The following is a 21,633-nucleotide window of genomic DNA, read 5'->3' as shown; positions in this document are numbered from 1 at the left end:
AAATGTTCTCATTGGTTGCACTAGCATTAGTAACTTTTTACTTTTAATATTTTTACTTGACAACTTTTTTCTATCACAGAATAGCCTACTAAGCCTTTTGCTAAAAGGTTTTAAATTCTTTATCTTTGCAAGCAATGAACATTGAGTTGATCAGTGTTAATCAAGAGAAGTAAAATGGTTAGTACTTTATCTGGAATATGAAATAAGTTGTTTTAAAAACAGTTGGGGAAATAGTGAATAAACTTTTACATGAATGGTAAAAGACTGAAACACATTGCACTAAAAGAATAGTAAATATAAACACAATTCAGAAGTCTGCATTTGCTCAAATGCTCCCTATGTAGAAGTAGGCTATCTGGAAGAATTAAATCTTCCATGTATATTTCTTGGTAAATGGTTTTTTTCAGTGCCTTGATTGACACTAATCTCAGTGTTAGTACTAATCGGAATACAAACGTCAAAGCCCTAAAACTTGCAAAAAAACAAGCGATCCTCTTTGAGACCAGTAAACTCAGATTTCAGCCACAGGCCAAAACTTCTAAGCAACATTAGCCGCTCCCTTCAAAGGGTGAAAGCTAATGAATTCAGCACTAAGTTGAATTGAACAGAAAACCAGTGATAACTAGCAGATTAAGTAGAATGTGCAAGATGTGTCTGTTCTGCCAGACTTCTCTTGGTGGAAAGGGCTTTGGGCTGGTGTGCAGTTTAAAAATGAATGAAATAGGGCTTTGTTGTTATGATGGGGAGGTCAGTTGTGGTGTTTTCAACCTATTGAGTTCAGGTTTTGAACAGTACCCAGAGCATGGGATGAGTGCTTTCATAGTCTGAATGAATAATGTAAGTTAATGGCAGAGGTTACAGAACAGTGAAACCTAGTTTTGCACCCTCTGCATCACAAAGCTACAAAGAAAGTTGTTTGTTGCTTAAGTCATGGCAATGTGCTTGTCACCGTACAGGAAATGTATGAAAACAGATCCTGCCTTGAGATGTTTTCAATCTGACAAACACATAGTTAAGACCAGACACACTGGGAGACCCAGAGAAGAGTGCAAGTTTGGAGGTCACTGGAACTTCTTAAATTTTCTGTATAGATTTCCTATGCTCCCAGTTTCCCCCACTCTAGTGCGGTGTTAGGGTGGAGAAGGCATTTAACTCGGGTTACAGTAAAAATATAGAAATTGAACTTAAAGGAACTGAAAATCTTTTGGGTTTCACACTCTGCTGCTCTCAGACATAGGACTGTACCCTTGGAGGTGTCAAGTGTAAGAGAGTAGAAAGTCTACAAAACAGCTCACAAAGTCTGGAACTGCTGACCGGAGGGCACCCAAGGCTGTAAAGCCATCGTCCTCATTCAGTTCGATTCCATTCCACTTGATTTAATTCATTTTTGATGCACTTTAGTATGAGTGCCTTCCAGACTAGCTTTTGTCACAGGTGATTGATTCTCTTTTCTTCTCAGCAGAGGGTTTTTTAAAGGTTTGTTTTTCTTTTAATGGCTGTGGGACGTGCATTATTGAGGACAAAGCTAAAGAAGTGTGCCTTGCGCTTGGAATGAGACGTGGTGATGTTTGAGGTGGTTCTTAGATCCTCTGGGAGTTTGTTCAACAGTCTGGAACCAGCCCCAGAGAAAGCTTTCTCTTGCACAGACTAGCTTTTCCCTTGTGGGTAGCGCTGTTGTGCTTCAGGAGCAGAGTAATTGAATGGTCTTTAGCTCAGAACTTCAGGCAATCTTTTAGGTATCCTGGGTCTAGACCACTGAGTACTTTGAAGATGAGAACAATGTTTTAGGCAGAAGGAAGGGCTTCTGGGCTACGTTTTCCCAACTTGGGGTGGGAGTAAGCAGAGGGCTTAAAAATTCAAAGAACAAATTTAAAAGGGAAAGCTAGGGTGGTACAGAGAATAGACAAATAAGGGTTAACAATGTTTTTATCAAAAAATGTCAAGGAAACTTGGAATGAAAAATTGATTAATAGACTGAGTAAAAACAAGATGCACATGGGGGGAAGCTTTCTAAACTTAGCTTGATGGTGAGAAGAAAATATCTAGCAGAGCTCTAAATAAAAATTACAACATGAAAAAAAATTGTCCCTCTGCCTTTCCGTTTTTGGGACCAGAGAGATTTTTTTCAAGGATGTGCTAGAAATGTACTTAAACAAATCTGACCCCTTGCACTGTCATATGAGATTTTGGATTTGGTTTATTAAACATTATTGACGTGTCAGTGATTGCTGGGAATTGTAATGAGATGCCATTTTGGACAAACTTTGGTTAAGAGAATGTTACAACTTACGAGGCAATTTAATAGTCTACCTAAGATTAATAGTCTCCAGAGGACAAAATAGAATGTGGGGTGGGGCATGAAGCCATCCACATAGAATTTTCTTTTTTTTCCCCTTTGGTTTCAGATCTGTCTTAATCTGTCATGTGTGGAAAAGTAATTTTTGTGTTCAAATAGGCCCATTCTAATGAATACACAGTTTATAAGACTTTAAAAAAAAAAAAATAGAGACCTGAATTTTGTCCTGTCCCTTCTCCTTCTGAATCCAAGATGGCTACTACCTTAAGTGTCATAAGATGCTAGATTTTTAGAAGACTGTATTTTGTCAGTTGTGATGCCTCTTGTTTTTGTGTTTAAAATTGGAAGCCAGCTTTATGTGATTAAGCTTTAATTGTAAACTTTTCATAGGAGAGACTATGTTCTTTCACTTCATATAGCTACCATCTAGCTGCGGGTGCTACCATAATAATAAATATCCGTTCTAGTGACATGCAGTTTCATATAACTACATAGCTGTGAATGTAACTTTCTGCAACAATAGTTTAGTAATCTAGAGCTGTAGTGTTGCAATCTCCTTTTTTTTTTTTTTTTTTTATTTTAGTGATGGGCACAAGCAAGCAGCCAAGAAGCAAGTTTTTTGGCATGTAACTCACTGTTTCTCTCCATCAACCTCTGGGGAAGGTGTGTATCTTAATTAAAAAAAAAATCTGGCAAGGAACTCTTTCTTCAGAATAACCCGCATAAATACATCTTTAATCCACCTACTTACAGTAGTCTTAGAAGCCATAAATCCTTTTTTTGTGTCCTTGCCAAAGCATAAATAATCTCCAGATCTCAACTCCTTACTCTATATAAATTAAACTTTAAAGTACTTTTAATGTCTAGTAATTCTTTTCCTTGGTTGTGGAGGAGGTCTTTAAATTTGGATAAACTGGGTAAAATGGTGCTTGGTGAAAAACTGAAATCTTGAGTAAAGGCAGGAATTACTGAAGAATGACTATCTTTGGTGGAATAATAAAAAGGGGTGTTGTGTGACAGGGTGGTTAGTCCATTTGCCCTTTAAGGATGAAGATATGGCTATAAAGAAAATAATGCCTAAGGGTAAATATAAAACTGACATCTCAAATGCAAATAAGGCTCTAAGAATGGACAGTAGGTGTAAGGCCCAGTCTATAGTGTAAAAAAAGTACTGGTTATATTTACTGTATGTGACAGAAACAGTGTTCAGGGACAGCTGTATTGTAAATGCCTTCCGTGGACATCTTGGGTTATTTCAGACTAATAAAATGCTAAACAAAGACATGAGTGGAAATCATTCTCAGAAGCCATTATAGAGGCACCAGTTGCAACTTTGTGTAATTAACGTAGAGTCCCTTTTTGAATTTAAAACAGGTATTCAGTCTCTTGGTCATGTGTGAAAAATATAGTGTATCTTCTCCAAATTTATAGCAATTACTCTTTGAGTACAAAATGAATTTTCTGAAAATTGACAAGTTAATCTACTAGGGTTAAAATTAATTTTAAAACTGAGCTCTTTGAGAGTTTTAGCATCCCAGTCTTTTTTGTTCCAAATTATCTTAATAGTGGAATAATACTCTTCTTTCCTTGCAGTTACAATTATTTTGATATTGAGTTTAATTGTTATGATTATGGACAAAATAATTGAAAAAATAGTAACCACCAAGTTGCATGTTGGAACAACATCAGCCAACATCCTGGATTCCTCTAAGTCAGAGTTCAGACCATGACACAGCACAGAGACCGATCCAGTGGCACTAAAAAACAACCACTTCATGGCCATGGACACACAAGGTTTCCTTGGTGGTCATCAAAGTTACAGGACTAGCTCCAACTCTCTCTTTTCTGGTCTCTGAGTGCACCCCCTCAGGTGTTTGGGCTTTGTGCCTTTACCTGTCCTGAGGCGGAATTCTGTAGTTCTGCTCTTAGACCAGGCCTTGGGCGGCAGTGCCCTGTGCTTACCCAGCAGATCCAACTGCATTGTGGCACCTGTCATTCTTCCTTACAGAATCTGAGACCAGCGGTATATACAGTGATAAAGTAGCATTCTGAAAACTGTAGCAGGAGCAGAGAGAATTCTCTTATGCCCTGTCCTCTGGAACCCCTTGAGCCTAAGGTCTTGTCTACACTTGTCAAGGTTCCTTCCCCACTCTGAACTCTAGGGTACAGATGTGGGGACCTGCATGAAAACCCCCTAAGCTTATTTTTACCAGCTTAAGTTAAAACTTCCCCAAGGTACAAACTATTTTTCCTTTTGCCCTTGGACTTTATTGCTGCCACCTCCAAGCGTCTAACAAATATATAACTGGGAAAGAGCCCGCTTGGAAACATCTTTCCCCCCAAAATCCTCACCAAACCCTACACCCCCTTTCCTGGGGAAGGCTTCATAAAAATCCTCACCAATTTGCATAGGTGAACGCAGACCCAAACCCTTGGATCTTAAGAACAATGAAAAAGCAATCATCTCCATTCCTTTTCTGTTCCTGGCAAAAACAACACACAGACAGAGAGAACCTTTTGTTTCTCCCCACTCCAGCTTTGAAAGTATCTTGTCTCCTCATTGGTCATTGTGGTCAGGTGCCAGCGAGGTTATCCTAGCTTCTTAACCCTTTACAGGTGAAAGGGTTTTTCCTCTGGCTAGGAGGGATTTTAAAGGTGTTTACCCTTCCCTTTATATTTATGACAACACTACACAGTTTTGTCGACAAAAGTCAGCTTTCATCACCAAAACTAAGCACTACAAACCCAGGACATTCAGAGTTAAGGTTACATTTAACAGAAATCCATACGTATTTTAAGTATGAAAATGCATAGATTCACAAGTTTTAAGGCCAGAGTGGACCATTAGATCATCTCATCTGAACTTCTGTGTAATTTCACCCAGTTACTCCTGTATTGTACCCAATAACTTGTGTTTCACTAAAGCATATCTTCCAGAAAGGCATCCAGTCTTTATCTGAACATATCTAAGAAAAGGAGAATCCACCACTTCTGTTGGTAGTTTGTTCCAATGCTTAATCACCCTCAGTATTTAATGTTACATTGAAACTGGCAACAGTCAGTTACAGCGACTGCTAAAACATTTGTTTACCTTTAGCTAACCAACTGAGAGAAAGAAAAGAAAGAAAACTTAATTAAGAACATTCAATTCTACATATAATGTGGTAGAGCAAGTCAAAGCACTCAGTTACCACTTAATTCTGCAGTCACTTTGGCACAGCAAGTCACATGTAACTCACATGACTTAACACTCAGCTCTGCAAGCAGCAAGGTCAGTTAGGTCATGTCTACACTACAGAGTTAAGTCAACTTAAATTACGTTGATGTTCATAAGCTGCTTTAATTACATTGTTGTGCACGTCCATACAACACTCCTTGTGTTGACGGAGCACGTCCATAGTCAGTGCTCTTGCATTGACAGAGTGTGTTGTATCCCACTGTGCAACTTGCCACATTCTGCCGCTGGGAGCTCTGGGAACAGATCATGGGGCATAATTGAGGCATGCTCACCATCCAAGGAGGCAATTCTTTCCATCCCATCATTCCATGAGTTTCTGACTTCATTTCGCGCTGTCTTTTAACAGCTCTTGTTAACTGTGCACCTACCATCTCTGCCTGAAAGCATGGATCCTGAACTGCTGACCAGTCTGGTGAAGAGTGTTATGAACACAATGCGGCTGGTCCTGCAGTATTTCATGACCTGTGAATCAGAAAGTGAACTGGTGGTGCTTACCCGTCTGTGTACCTCTGAAAGAAATAATTCATGATTGCTGCTGGCATTCATGGACCAGCTGCACATAGTGGACCGTTGATACTGGGCTCAGGAAACAAACACTGAGTAGTGGGATTGCATTGTGATGCACTTATGGGATGACTAATGATGGCTGCAGAACTTTTGGATATGTAAATCTACCTTCCTGGACCTGTGTGCGGAGCTTGCCCCAGCACTGCGATGCAAGGACACCAGACAGAGCTGCCCTCACTGTGGAAGAAGCAAAATTTGATCGCTGTGTGGAACCTGGTGACTCCAGACTGCTACCAGTCAGTCACAAAACAGTTTGGGTTTGGAAAATCCACTGTCAGGGCTGCAGTGGTGCAAGTGTGCAGGGCCATTAAGTGCCTCCTGCTACAAAGGACTGTGACTCTCGGTAATGTACAGGAAATACTTGATAGGGAATCCCATTGCCTCAAATCGAACTGTGGTGAGGTGATAGATTGCGGCCAAAACTGGGTTATGCATTCAGACCATCTTGAGTCAGAGAACATCAACTGAAAGGGCTACTTCTCTACAGTCTTGCAGGCACTGGTGGATCACTGGGGCCGCTTCACTGAAATCAATTAGGGGTGGTCAGGGAATGTGCATGATGCACGTATCTTTAGGAACACTGGACTGTATAGAAAGCTGCATGCTGGAATATTCTTTTCAGTCCAGAAGATTCAAATCAGGGATCCATAAATGCCCATAGTGATCCTGGGAGACCCCACCTACTCTTTGTTCCGGTGGCTCATGAAGCCTTATACCAGGAACCTAGACAGCAGCAAGGAGCGCTTCAACAATAGGCTCAGCAGGTGCCAAATGAACATTGAATGTGCCTTTGGCCAATTAAAAGGTTGCTGGCACTGCCTTTTTGGCAGGTTAGACCTGAATGAGGAAAATATTCTAGTGGTCATAGCAGCCTGCTGTGCCCTGCATAACATTTGCCAAGCGAAGAAGGAAAAGTTTCACCAGAGTAGAGCATTGAGATAGATCTGGCTGCTGATTTTGAGCAGCCAGATACCAGGACAATTAGAGGGGCACAGCAGGGAGGCTATTCAAATTAGGGAGGCTTTGAAGGAGCATTTTGACATTTATTCCCAGTAATGCGTATTTATGTGATGCGTTCGGCCACACAGTGTTTTCTTGCCACCTTGAATGACCCCTGTAGTCCTTACTTCCTGAGCATTAATTGTACTGAGCAAATATTCCTGCCTATAACCACTGTGCTTGAATGTTAATTCCAACTAATGTGTATACTACAAATAGACTCATTTTATTTCAAAGACTAAAGTTCAATAACAGAACAAAACACAAACTTTTTTGTCAAATGGGACATGGTAATGAGGAACAGTCTCAGTTATGACTCTCTCAGCTGTGTGTAACTCCAGCTTTCGTTGTGAAACCAATCCCTAGGGGTGGAGTGCACAGGATACTGCAAGGGACTGGGAACATGCGAGGAATGTAGTGGGGGAGTTTGGGGAGGGCATGGAACCAAGTTCTGTATTGATTGCAGGGAGAGTCATGCATGGATGTGCTCAGACTGCAGCTTAGTGAGGCACCTGAGCATCTCTGTCTGGCCCTCCAGCAGCTTTATCATCCGCTCTTGTCCCTCCTTTCCAGGCTATACAGCCTGAGTCTTTCATTGATTGTTTCCCTCCACTCTCTGGTTTCACTATGTGTTGTATCTGTTGACTGCAGCTCTTTGTGAAACATATCCTCTTTACTCCTCCTGGTTCTCCGCCTTACCTGACAGAGGCGCTCCGCTGGTGTGGAGGAGAGGGTCTTCAAGGGCACATCTGCAGAAGCCAAAGAAACAATGAACAGAGACAGTATTGTGAGTTTGCTCACAGTTGTGAATCACAAAAGTGACACACCCCTCTTTCTCACTGTCCCTTTGCTAGCACACAGCTTGGCAAGAGTCCGAAATATGGTGAGTTCGGCGGGGGTGAGGCAAGGGAAGGGGGAATGGGGCAAGAGGGGACAAAGAGTCTGGGTGGTTTGCAAAGAGGGTCACTACACATGCCTAGGGACAGTATTCTAAATACTGGCACCCTTTCCCAAAAGCTAGGGTAATCAAACCCAATATCTCGCTCCTGACGGTAACCCAAGATACAAGGGTGCACCTCCTGCATGCATGTGGCTTCAGACCGGGTCCATATGTTGCTCGCCTGCGTGCTGCTCTGGTCCCTGCAGAAATAAATGCTGGTTGACATAGCAAAGTTTCCTACAGTGGGGGAAGAAACAAGGCAGCTCTGCCAGGGAACCTTCGGCAGAGGATTGCAGAATACTCCCAGGAAAGTTTCCTAGAGCTCATTATGCAGGATTCCCGGAACATTCCAGTATACTTTAACAAACTTTGCCACTAGGTCCCCACTACGTAGTTGCATAGGCTCATTTGTTAATTTCTGTCACTTATCCCTCTTCTACCATATAATAAGGTATACGAGTAGGGCCCTACGAAATTCACGGCCATGAAAAATGCATCATGGACCGTGAAATATGGTCTCCCCTGTGAAATATGGTCTTGTGTGCTTTTACCTTAACTATACAGATTTCACGGGGGAGACCAGCGTTTCTCAAATTGGGGGGTGATCACAAGGTTATGGGGGAGGGGTTGCTGTACTGCCACCCTTACGTCTGCAGGGGCTTCTGAGCTGGGTGGTTGGAGAGCAGCAGCTGTTGGCCAGACGCCCAGCTCTGAAGGCAGTGCCCTGCCAGCAGCAGCACAGAAATAAGGGTGGCAATACCATACCGTGCCACCCTTACTTCTGTGCTGTTGCCTTCGGAGCTGGGTGGCCAGAGAGTAGCAGCTGCTGACTGAGGGCCCAGCTCTGCAGGCAGCAGTGCAGAAGTAAGGATGGCAATACCATACTATGCCATACTTCTTCTGCGCTGCTGCTGGCAGCGGCTCTGCCTTCAGAGCTGGGATCCTGGCCAGCAGGATCTGCTGCTCTCTAGCTGCCCAGCTCTGAAGGCAGCGCCGCCACCAGCAGCAGCACAGAAGTAAGGGTAGCAGTACCACAATGCCCCCTACAATAACCCTGTGACCACCACACAACTTCTTTTTGGGTCAAGACCCACACAATTAGAACACTGTGATATTTCAGATTTAAATAGCTGAAATCATGAAATTTATGATTTTTAAAATCCTATGACTGTGAAATTGACCAAAATGGACTGTGAATTTGGTAGGGTCCGATACATGAGAACTCAATCTCCTTGCACCATTATGGGATAATTATAACATACCTGTACTTGTTTTACCCTTAAATTACTGACATAATCTCAACCTCTAACTTCATTTTAATGTAGTTTGTCTTGGCATAATTAAGAGATAAGGTCCAATAGAAGGACTCTGGACGTTATTGCTGAATATACATAGAGCAGACACATGGACCCTTAGGGTAGTGGGATTTAAACCTTTGTGTACTCTCCTGAAAGAAACCTGGGGAAAGTAGGTAAAACTCACCAAAACAAAAAGTTAAGAACAGATTTTTATGATGTATTCAGCAAATTTCATTTACCAAAGATAATGGAAGCAGGAATTTATGAAATCATTGGGAGGTGAACTATCTCCAATTCAACAGGTTAATTATTAATATTTGGAGGATTTTCTTGCAAGGCCAGGAGAACATCACCAGACAGACATTTAAATTGTTTTATTTAACTAAAACAACAACGTTAAGTATTCTGGATTTTTTTTCTTCAACAGCAAACATAATATTTTAACGAAAAAGCATATGTCCTTCGCTTCTCAAATTTATTTCCAGACTTCTTCTCCTTGTCCAGATTTATTCCACCCCCAACAATTTTCTATTCATTGAACTTTTTGAAACTTTTCACTTTTAAAGAGAGGTAAGGGATTGATTCTGTGTATACAAATTTGCAGAGGGACAAATAGGGTTGAGGTCTGTTATTTCTCACCTCTATTTATTTATTTATTTATTTATTTAAAAACATTTTTGCTGTTAACAAGCATGTTACCTCTGGAGACACAAATCCACAGTTTGAGAATTGCAAAACTGAGCATCTCTGATGGTATCTACTAGACTGAGCACTGAGTCCCATTGGATAGATAAAAAGATTAACCTAAATAATCTATACAGAAGCCCCTGGAACCCCATAAGATTGGGTCCCTAATCCATGAACTATTGGAACTCATTTACAAAACTTTTCTTAAACATTACATGAATATATTGTCTCATACTATAGAATTAGAATTTATAATCCCTATTCCATGATGAGATATAATGTATCTTAATTAAAACTATCTTTAGATAGGTTTTTTCCTCAAAAATCCGATTTAAATCAAAAAGCTTCTGCCACTGCCCCTGCAGGAGAGAGCAGGGGGCAGAGAAGAGCGGGCCAGGCCAGGTCCCCTTTGGAGCATGGGCCCTTTGCCATTGCGCCAGTGGCGCCATGGTAAATCCGGTACTGCATCTAGAAACTATTAAGCAGCCAACGTAGAGCAAAGAACTCTCAACCTGCAGCTGAAAAACCTTCTGTTCAGTAACAGGGCGACTATGTTCTTCATCCATTTATATTTTTGGGCTCAAGGAGTAGTCCCACTTGAAGTCTTAAGATAATAACAAAGGCATGAATTGTGGTAGCAAGGTCCACGTCTGAAAGAAATGGTTGCAATTTCATAGTCAGACACAAATAGAACATGCAACCCTGGATGTTGCTGTGATATGATAATCTAACCATTATTCCTTGCAAATTTACTGCACATTCTGTGCACCTCACTACTAGAATATTGTCCCTGATGTTAACCCTGTCTTTTCCTTTGTTTGCTTTTATAAATGTAACTCTAATATATCGCCTTAGACCAACATACATAATTCTGCTATTCCTTGGTGTTAGCATTCTTCAAATACTTGTGATTATCAATTTTTTTCAACTTTCAGCCAAGCTGTACATTTTAGTTAATATTCTTTATTCTTTTACAGACTTAAAACAAAATTCACACTTTGTAAGCCTTTGACTATATATTTATATTGTTTCCATTTAGGAGGAAAACATTCTAACTATATTTTTTCGTACACAACTACTTATTCCAGGTTTGTTATTAAAGCCTGAAAGCATATTCTGATATTGTTTAAAAACAGTTACTACCCCAGGTAGATTCAGCACTAATGTCATTTGCACGCCAAACAAAATTACTGTATGCCAAAGTAAAACGTTAGTCTGTCTGGACACTCAAAGTTGAGAACTGGATATGCTTAAAAGGATACCTTAAAGGTATCTTGGGTCCAAATTACAGTATTGTGGGTTTAACTATTACTAAAATAAAATGTTTAAAATCTATAAATCAGAACTTGAAAAACGTATCAATCTCTACTAACCTTGGACTAGGTTTGCTAGCTAGGGTGAAAAGTACACTTGCCACCAATTCACCCATAAATCACACCCCTTTTGTACTGCACCGAATTGTGACATGTCAATCCACTTTCTATTTAACAAACTTAAAAATATGTGACATCAGGCTTGACAGTGGCTGAGTGTTCTGGCCCCAATATGGCAAAGTATTTATGGATGTGCTAAATCAATGGGACTACTCACATGCTTTTCTGGATCTGGGACAGAGTGCACAGCACCTAGCAGGGTCAAGCCCTTACTATGACTTTCTTGCTTTTGTTTTACCTTCTTTCCCTTCCTCCTACTATCATAGATCATGGTGTGTGTATTTATATATTGCTGTCAATGTCTGTTGCCTGATCTTGACAACTGTGCCATGTTAAAACAAAACTAAAAAATGCACAGCTTATTCCTTTTTCTAATTCAGTATTTATTTGACAGTCCATTGTTTTATCGTTTTCCCCAGGTCTTCATAATTTTATACTATTTTACCTCATATGAATATTAAAATCTTAACCACTCATGCCTCTTAAAATGTCATTATGACCATGATTTTTGAATCTCTTTAATGGGCTAAAAAATACTAGTAACTAGAGGCTACCAAAGCTTCCTATATTTTGTTAGTTTTTCTTTACTTTGTGAAACCACAAGGAAAACTGAAATAGCAAGGATTCAGTTTACATTTGCACTTCTACGAGAGATAAAAACATCAGTTTTTTTTCTAAACAAGTGTGAAAGCAATGTGGCTAGATTTTGTCCTTAGTCATACACCACAGTATAGTTTCAATTCTGTAGATGAGAAACAGGGAACAGTTTTGCCACTGAGTGTCATATAGTGACTTGATACTGTCTAGAATGTTTATAACCGAAACTGATTTTTATCCATTGTTTTAGCCATCAGTGTTCTAAAAGTAGAGCATTATGGCATGCTACAATAACATCTGTTATGCCCAAAGAGCACACTTGATTGAGATTTTTAAAGTAAACTTTAATTTTTCATTCTCTTCCTGTGTATGCAATTTGTACTATTCTTCTGTTTCTTATCAGCAATATTTGGGTTTATTAAGAAGTGTGCTAACTGTAGTATATAGTACCTTTTTAAAACCTTAAAATTGGCTAGTATGACCTTCTGGGTGAAGAGGGGTGTGTTTAAGTACTTGGAGTCTGTAAGGTTAGTGCTGGGCCTGGAGGGCGTAGTTGGCTGGACAGCAGGCTCCAACTCTCTGAGGGGGTTGCCAGATAGGTCTGCACCCTGAAAGTGTGCCTAGGGACCCAGAGATTGAGGCAGTGGCTGGGCTCCATTCAAGCTCCAGGAGCTTGAAACACTATGGGGATATAGAGTGGCAGAGGCTTGAATTTTCCTCTCAGCAGTCCAGGAGGGAGGGGGGCAGCTCTCATTTGGATCTGTGACAAAACTGTTGCTAAAAATTATTTGAAATAAGTGATAGGAACTCTTTATTAATATAGTAGAGATGAGTGCTGCCAACTCAATTTTATCACAGATCTCACAAATACTTGGTGGTTTTCTCACATCCCCATCTCCTGAAGTAATAGGATTATGAGTTTCTCAGGACTTGTGTACATAGGAAAATTTACCAGCATAATTATACCACTATAATTATATAACTCCCCTTGTGCATACTTTTATTTTGGAGTTAGAGTGTTATAGAGTCTAAGGCCAGAAGGAACCACTAGGTCATCTAGTTTGACCTCCTGTATATCACAGACTACAGACACCACCCAGCACCCATATGCTAAACCCAGCCACCAAAATGAAATTAAAGTACTACAGCCCACAATAGACTAGACTGTTATGTGTCACACGCAGAGAATAGGAGGGACCGAGATACACCAGTGCTTGAGGCCCCTGCAGTGATGGGGAAATGATAAAGTGAGATATACCCAGATAATCCTGGCAGGTGACACATGCTTCCATGCAGAAGAGAGACAAAAGCCCCTCAGGGTCACTGCCAATCTGACTTTGGGGAAAATTCCTTCCCACCCCACATAGTGCGACCACTTAGAGCCTGAGTATGTGAACAAGAGCCAGCCAGTCGCCCAAGTACTTGTCAGGGAGAAAGCTCTGTGCCATCTCAGAGCTCAAGCCTACCCTATCCCATGTCCCAGTTCCAGCCATGGGTATCCCTGATGCTTCAGAGGAAGGCGATTAAAATGTAACCCTTCTGCCAGGTGGAGCTGGCAGCAACCAGGGCTGGGTTCAATATCTATGGGTTCAACAATACAACACAGAACCGGCTCGAGCCCTCATCCAGTGACCTGGGGAAATTACACACTACCCCTGGGCACCTCTGAGAGGCAATACTTCCCAACTCGCAAGCTCAAAGTTTGAGTGTAGAAAAGAAACTTTTATTGAAAGGAGGAAAGTCACCCGACATGAATTAGGGAAAATGCCACAAGCAGGACTCATAATAAAACTGTGAGCAGGACACCCATTCCAGAGTGAGTGGGGCAGTGTGTTCTACCTCATGTTCTTGAGTTCTACAACCAAAAGTTCCTTTGCTGTGCCCCTCTCTACTCCCTTACCATACTCCACTCACTGTGGTTGTCCTTTGTCAGTGAGGATCCAGAGGTGCATCTGTGTGAGTTCACCTCCCACATGGGGAAGAAAGCACTCTGCTTGCTCAGCCATCTGAGCACTTGCTCTGGCTGCCTGCCTGCCGCTGTTCCTTCCCTCTAGCCGCCCTGCTAGCCGCTGTTCCTTTCTGCTGGCCCCTTGCTGCGCGCTTGTTCCACTCGCCGGTTGCCTCTCTGCTGTGACCTCTGCAGGTCAGTCTCTTGAGAGTCCACCTAACTCTTAGTGATTATCAGCTCTTAGTGATGCAAGCTGGGCAGAAATGCTGTCGCCCCACAAGTGTTTGCAGCTCTAGTGAGCACTTTACATAACAGAAACTGCTATTGGAACCTATTTAGCTTTGTCTTTGAACAGTGGAGAGGAATAGTTTAAACAAGACCGAGGACCCTCAGGGAGAGTCCATATCTCCTGTCTGGGACACCTGTCCCCATTCCTATTATTTTCACAGGGATCTGGCATTCAAGCCCCTGGCTTAGCGAGTCTCTTTCAACTGAGGGTGACCTCTCAATTGGGACAGACTTAGCACAGTTCTGCTCCCCTTTAATCATACAATAAAAAAGATAACATTGATAACATTTCACTACCCCTGCATTCAGTATTAAAGTGATCTGTAACTCAACACCAGCCAAATTTGATCACTTGGAGCTACACAGCTCCTGTCTGCTGGATACCTACGCAGAGTAGGTGTGTTCACGTAAATACAGTTTGCTCCTGGAAGTCTCTCCCCATCCCCAACTAGCTGTCAGGGGAGAGTTCATTCAGACCCTGCTTACATCTAAAAAAACCCACCCAAACCTTCTTGTAGTACATTAGAGGAAAAAATCCCTTCCTGATCCCTGCCTGGAGGCTGTTGCAGAACTTCACCTGTCTGGTACTTCACATGGAGATTTTCTGGGGTAGACAAGCTCTCAGCTAGTTTCTGGTGCTCCTGGTATTGGGGGGAAAACTTGACAAAGTGAACCCCAATGGCTCAAAAAACAAAAGGCAAATAAAAAGAACCTAATATTTATTATTTTAAAATCTCATGATTTTTGGAAGCTTGTCTAATGGAATGAAATCCAGTGCCTTTGAAGTCAATGGGAGTTTTGCCAGGATTTCACCATGATTTTTTTGAATGCTTGGGTCAGGCTTGTTTGATGTGTTTTGTAGCGTTTTATATTAAAACATATTATCTGTCTCTCCTAAAACACATTTTTTATAGAGCTATTGGAAATCAGGTGTCTCAGAGTAGTAAAGAACCATTTTAATATTATTTGTAAAGTTTTCCGGCGGAGAATTTTTTGATAACCCTTCCAGATTTTAATTTGATACCTGGTGCGCTAGCTATAGTAAGCATTTCAGGTGCTCCAGAGTGAGACCTCTGGTGATCTTGGATAGCTTTTTGCAATGGAAAGAATTTAAGATTTTGGGCCCCAGTCTTGCAAATGTTTACGTATGTGCTTAATTTTGCACATAAGAAGTCCTATTGACCACAGGTACTTAAAGTTAAGCTATGTCCATAAGTGTTGCAGGATCAGGATCTTTAACTTCATATCTGATCTGCCTCTTTATAGCCTTCATATAATACATTTTTTGAACTGTTGCTAAGAAAAGTCTCATTGTGAGAACTGTCTTCATAAGAGTGAAAGTACTAGAAATACCCAAAAGGAAATTGTACGTATTCTTTAAATAGAAGTAAAACGTAAGTAACCCTGACTTCTAAATAACATTCAAGGTTTGTCAACGGGGCATATATTTTTACCAGAAATACTGCTGAAAGAAGAATGGGCCTCTTCACCTTGAATAGGATACAGAGGGACCTAGACAAATTAGAGGATTGGGCCAAAAGAAATCTGATGAGGTTCAACAAGGACAAGTGCAGAGTCCTGCACTTAGGACGGAAGAATCCCATGCACCGCTACAGACTAGGGACCGAATGGTTAGGCAGCAGTTCGATATGAGAAGCTGGATATGAGTCAACAGTGTGCCCTTGTTGTCAAGAAGGCCAGTGGCATTTTGGGATGTATAAGTAGGGGCATTGCCAGCAGATCGAGGGACGTGATCGTTCCCGTCTATTCGACATTGGTGAGGCCTCATCTGGAGTACTGTGTCCAGTTTTGGGCCCCACACTACAAGAAGGATGTGGAAAAATTGGAAAACATCCAGCAGAGGGCAACAAATCTGATTAGGGGACTGGAACACATGACTTATGAGGAGAGGCTGAGGGAACTGGGATTGTTTAGTCTGCGGAAGAGAAGAATGAAGGGGGATTTGATAGCTGCTTTCAACTACCTGAAAGGGGGTTCCAAAGAGGATGGATCTAAACTGTTCTCAGTGATAGCAGATGTCAGAACGAGGAGAAATGGTCTCAAGTTGCAGTGGGGGAGATTTAGGTTGGATATTAGGAAAAAACTTTGTCACTAGGAGGGTGGTGAAGCACTGGAATGGGTTACCTAGGGAGGTGGTGGAATCTCCTTCCTTAGAAGTTTTTAAGGTCAGGCTTGACAAAGGCCTGGCTGAGATGATTTAGTTGGGGATTGGTCCTGCTTTGAGCAGGGGGTTGGACTAGATGAACTCTGAGGTCCCTTCCAACCTTGATATTCTATGAATTGTCCCTTAGAATATATGCTAACTACTTATGCTAAACTATCTGTTCGCTCTTGTATTTAGTTCTAACACTCTGGGTATGTCTATTCAGCAATGTAAGCCTGCCCTAGGATTAGTGGGACTCGTCAGTTGACCCATGTCAGGGAACCATGGGGTTGAGTATTTACACTGTATTTTAACCCTATGTTAAAGATTTTCTGACCCATACTTGAAGCTAGTGCTTTGGCGTCCACTCTGCAGTGTACAGACCCGAGTCAAAGTAACCCTATCCCACAGTACCTAGTACGCACCCCCTCCGCCCCCCCAGTGTCGACAGTCTAGCCATACAACTGTGTTGCTCTGTGGGAAAACTCTAATGTGCCCATCTTGTTTCCTAACTGACAGTGCTATTGATGGGACTCAGGTGCCCATAAAGAGCACGAGTTCATAAACTACATAATTAGCTCCTTTGGTGTCCATCTCAATAGAATGACTGCAATTTGAGAAGGCTTTATACTGCACTACCATCTAATCTGAGAATTGGGCCCCCGCCGCATCCCAGGAGGCAGGGATAAGGGATCCCCAGGAGGCTGTGGGGAAGTTTGGGGGCTAGCTCCCACTTACCACCCTCACAGTGTATGCTGCCTGGACATCTCTGCACACACAGCCCCAAAGAAGGCAGTGGTGGGAGGGGGTGGATAGGTCAGAGCAAGGGACAGAGAGCAGAACGGGACCAAGAGGCTGCCCTGCAAGGAGCGGCAGGGCTCCCGGACCAGCACAGCTGAGGGAGGGATGACCCCCAACATCCTGGCAGCCAGGAGCTGCCTCCCACCTATCAGCTTTGCTCCCTGCTCTGGCCAAGCTCCGTGTAGCAGTGAGGAGGAGCCAGAGCAGGAGTTGCCGCTGCTGTGAGAGGAGCAGGAACAGGGAGCGTGCTCAGCCAGGCAGAAATAGTGCTTCTGACCACTGTGCTGGCTGCCTGCATTGCTGCTCCTCTGCTACCAGGAACTCTGGAATACATCTGGAGGAATTCCAGGACCTGAGTCAAGCCAGGACCATACACATGCAGGAAAGCAATGGGGCTTGGATCCTAGGTCTCAGCTCAACATGGGCTTGGACCCTTGAGCCCTGCAGGGTTTTGGGACCCTACGTCCAAGACTTAGGTTAGCACAAATGGTGTGTGGATGCAAGGGGGTTAGGCTTGCGCCCAGGCTTATACTGCTGTGTAGAGATGCTTGCAGAGTACCTTTCCCAGACCTGAAGAAGAGCTTTGTGTGGCTCTAAAGCTTGTCTCGCCTACCAACAGAAGTTAGTCCAATAAAACAGTGGTTCTCAACCTTTTTTCATCTGCAGACCCCTAAAAAATTTCAAATGGAGGTGCAGACCACTTTGGAAATCTTAGACATAGTCTGTGGACTTCCAGGGGTGCACTGACCGCAGGATGAAAACCACTGTTCTTTCGTAACGACAACCTTTTGTGGACCCCTTAGACATAGTCTGTGAACCCCAGATTGAGAACCATTGCAATAAAAGACATTCCTTTACCCACCATGTATCTCTCTGTTGGAAGGCATAGTCATTTAAATTGAAACCACAAAGATTTCTCATAGTGGGATAACGTCTTACATCTCAGATTTCAGAGTGTTAGCCGTGTTAGTCTGTATCAGCAAAAACTATGAGGAGTCCTTGTGGCACCTTAGAGACTAACAAATTTATTTGGGCATAAGCTTTCGTAGGCTAGAACCCACTTCATCAGATGCATGAAGTGGAAAATACAGGTGCAGGTATAAATACATGAAAGGGTGGGGGGTTGCCTTACCAAGTGTGAGGTCAGTCTAATGAGATAAATCAAAATAACAGCAGGATACCAAGGGAGGAAAAGTAACTTTTGAAGTGGTAATGAGAGTGGCCCATTACAGACAGTTGACAAGAAGGTGTGAGTAACAGTAGGGAGAAATTAGTATTGGGGAAATTAGGTTTAGGTTCTGTAATGACCCAACCACTCCCAGTCTTTATTCAGGCCTAATCTGATGGTATCCAGTTTGCAAATTAATTCCAGTTCAGCAGCTTCACATTGGAGTCTGTTTTTGAAGTTTTTTTGTTGAAGGATTGCCACTTTTAGGTCTGTTATTGAGTGACTAGGGAGATTGAAGTGTTCTCCTACTGGTTTTTGAATGTTATTCTTACTGATGTCAGATTTGTGTTAATTTATTCTTTTGCATAGAGACTGTCCGGTTTGGCCAATGTGCATGGCAGAGGGATGGCATATTTTCTTTTGAATAGTTCCTTCTGAACACAAGCCAGTTTTTGTCTGTGGTGTTGCAAGAGAGTTCTTCCTTGGTCCTTTGTTATATTTTGGCCTGAAGTAAGGAAGCAGTGGGAATTAAACTGTCTCTTTACTAGTATATTTAAACTAGCTCTGAAAATATAACCACTCTCACCATCTTGCTTCTCTTTTCCATTTGTCATCTAAGCCCTTTCTGATGTTCAAGTAGGTATGGAGCAGTAACAGTCTGGAAAGAACTTGCCCATTTAGGAAAGCTAAATCCCTGTTCTGTACCAGGAAACAGAGTAAGGACCTAAAGCGCCTTCACACCTCTAGTCAGTGTAATGGTATGCTGCTATTCTATCTTCAGAAGTAGAAAATGTGCCTTGTCTTCTCAGAGGTAATTGCACTCCATAGAGGTGATGACATTAGGGAAAGAAAGAATGTAAAGCTCAGCTTTAGAAATGTCCAAAGCCACTGCCCAGGGTAAAGTTTTCACATTCCACACAATGTTCTGGCCTCAGTGGTTCTTGCCTCAATGATTTCTGCATTTGGCCGCAGGATTTATAAACCCACTCCAAGAACAGCATAAACAGTTTTTCAGTATTCAATTTTATATTTAATTAAAGTTCAAAGTTCATGGTCATGTTATTCCCTTTACAGTAATTAGACTTGTTAGAACTAGTAATCTGGATGTGTAGCAATCCAAATCCCAGATTGGAAACTTTGTTTTTCGTGTTAGTTAAGGAAGTTTCTTGGGTTCTGAGCTGTTGTAACCTAACCACCTCCTCTCAAAGCTGGGGTAAGAATCAAGCATTCTCGTCTTGTTTAGATAGTATGTGGTACCTGAAACTTTTGATTTAAAATAAATATTTAAGATGTAAAATAATTAACAGAACATAGCTTTACACTTTTAATATGGATGTGAAGAGTAAACCAAATTTTACCCAGGACCTTGAACTTGAAGATGCTGTATTTACTTTTGGAAAATGGCACAAGACCAGACATGTCAAACGTGAAAAAAACGCAGAAATTGGGCTTCTCTTTTTTTTTTTTTTTTTTTTGCCTTAATTGGCTTGTGAGTTTCTTGTTGGCTAGTTTTAGCTTGTATCTTGTTGCTTGTTTGGCTGGTAGCTTGTTGCTTCTTTTTTTTGATCGGCTCCCAGCAAGCAGGGGCAAAGGGGGGCAAGCAGGGGAACGGGGGGGAAGAGAGTCAGGGATGCACAGCGGGCCCACCACAGTCCCAGACTGCATGCTGGGGGGCTCTAGTCACATAGAATGTTGGGGTTCTTAGGGATTGGCTTGTGTTGGCCTTGTTTTGAAATGGGATTAGCTTGATTTTTGGCTTATTGTGAAAGTAGGGGTGCTTATTTACCACGTGAAAGTTGGCAACTATGCATAAAACCCCAGACCAGAACAGAAAGCTATAGTTGGGTGGGGATAACTGGGGCATCTGGGGATTTAACAGCACTGGAGTTTGGTGAAGGAAATACAATCTTTGTTTGCAGCAGTCTGTGTGTTTTGCTGATGAGATTGCAAAACATGTTTGCACAGGGATATTATGGTCTTGGGGCAGGAGCTTTCTGGCAGAATTGCTAGATGACTTTATTTAAAGTCACACATGTATCTGCTACATGTTAAGCTCCTATGAGCTAGTTGTTAAAAAGGCTTAATTACTTTCTTGTTTTAAAAAGCAGGTAGAGGCTCTTAAGTGAGGATGGATAGAAATGATAGATGATTGAGCGAAGACATGACTTTCTAGAAAAAAATAATTTTTGTCAAACAAAAAGACTGTGGGTTTTTTTCTGCCAGAGAGAGGAGCAGAGGATGCAGGAGCTGAAGAGGGATCTCCCGTCCCTCACCTCATGTGTCCCCAGTAGTCATTGTGATGGCATCTGAATAGCTGACCTCTGAAATGATCTGCGGGATGAATTGGGCAGTTAATAGTTACTTCGTAATTTAAAACCAGCTGCCTAGGCTCAATAGACGTCACCACTAGTGTCCTCAATAAGGGGCAGTTGAAGCTCTAACATTTTTCTGTGCAGTGCCAGGACTGAGGCGCAAGAAGAGCACACTCAGGGTTGCATCAGTGGATGTTTGCAGTGTAGTGTCAGAAAATGTTTCTCTGGCACATTTGGCTCCCAGCTGTAAAATCCGGGGTTCACAGCTGCTGCTGTGCATACCCGGCTCTCCCGGCCATGCTCCCTGACACAAGGGGAGCGGACTGCGACTCGAGGGGGGCACGGCTGGCTGTCCCGTGTGGCCGGCTGGCTACTCTCGCTGGGTGCCAGGGCTCCTGCGGCAAAGGCACAAATTCCCCGCGGAACTGCAGCCCCTTCCCCAGGTCCCCCCCGGGCCTCTCCGCCCCAACCCACGGAGCGCGCTTCGCTCCGCCTCCCTGCCCCTCCGCCTCCCGCGCATTGGTGGCTGGCGGGAGGGGGGCCGGGCTCCGCTCGGCTTGTTTGTGCCCGTTGCGCAGCTCCCCCCGCCCCCGGGCGCGTCGCTTTAGCCTTGCCCTCGCCGCTGCCTTGGGCAGAGGGGAGCTGGCTGCGCGCTGTGCAGGGACAGGCCCGCTCCTAGCCTGAGACGCGCTTTCCCTCCCGCAGGCATGAGGCTGGCGGCCACGGCCAGCCACAACCAGGCGTACGCAGTGCAGGGGCTGCTGTGCAACCACTGCACGAGCCGGGGTCGCAAGGTACAGGTGGGGTGCTGGGGTTGGCCAGGCAACAGAGCGCGGGGGGGAGGCTGTTCTGGTGACCGGGGTCACTTGTTTTGTTTTGTTTTTTGTTTGTGCTGAG

At 42.9% G+C, this 21,633-nt stretch overlaps 1 protein-coding gene across 12 annotated transcripts in view; it reads left to right on the top strand.

Annotated features, from left to right (window-relative positions):
- The window catches only part of SESN1 (sestrin 1), a 146,809-nt gene that overhangs the window by 105,093 nt on the left and 20,083 nt on the right, over positions 1-21,633 (top strand). For 2 of the 12 annotated variants that reach the window (XM_043542759.1, XM_043542758.1), the window contains exon 1: positions 21,328-21,530. The exons of 8 other annotated variants lie outside the window; for them this stretch is intronic. In XM_043542759.1, coding sequence (XP_043398694.1) covers positions 21,444-21,530 — 87 coding nt within the window. In that variant the 5' untranslated portion in view covers positions 21,328-21,443. Of the gene's footprint in view, positions 1-21,293; positions 21,531-21,633 lie in introns of those variants that run through there. 2 more of the 12 variants (XM_037894596.2, XM_037894594.2) reach the window with 2 other exon arrangements.

This window comes from Chelonia mydas, chromosome 3 (assembly GCF_015237465.2).
Source record: "Chelonia mydas isolate rCheMyd1 chromosome 3, rCheMyd1.pri.v2, whole genome shotgun sequence".
Classification (NCBI taxonomy): Eukaryota; Metazoa; Chordata; order Testudines; family Cheloniidae; genus Chelonia; species Chelonia mydas.
Note: the sequence above shows the minus strand (reverse complement) of the source record. Positions and strands in the feature narration are given on the sequence as shown.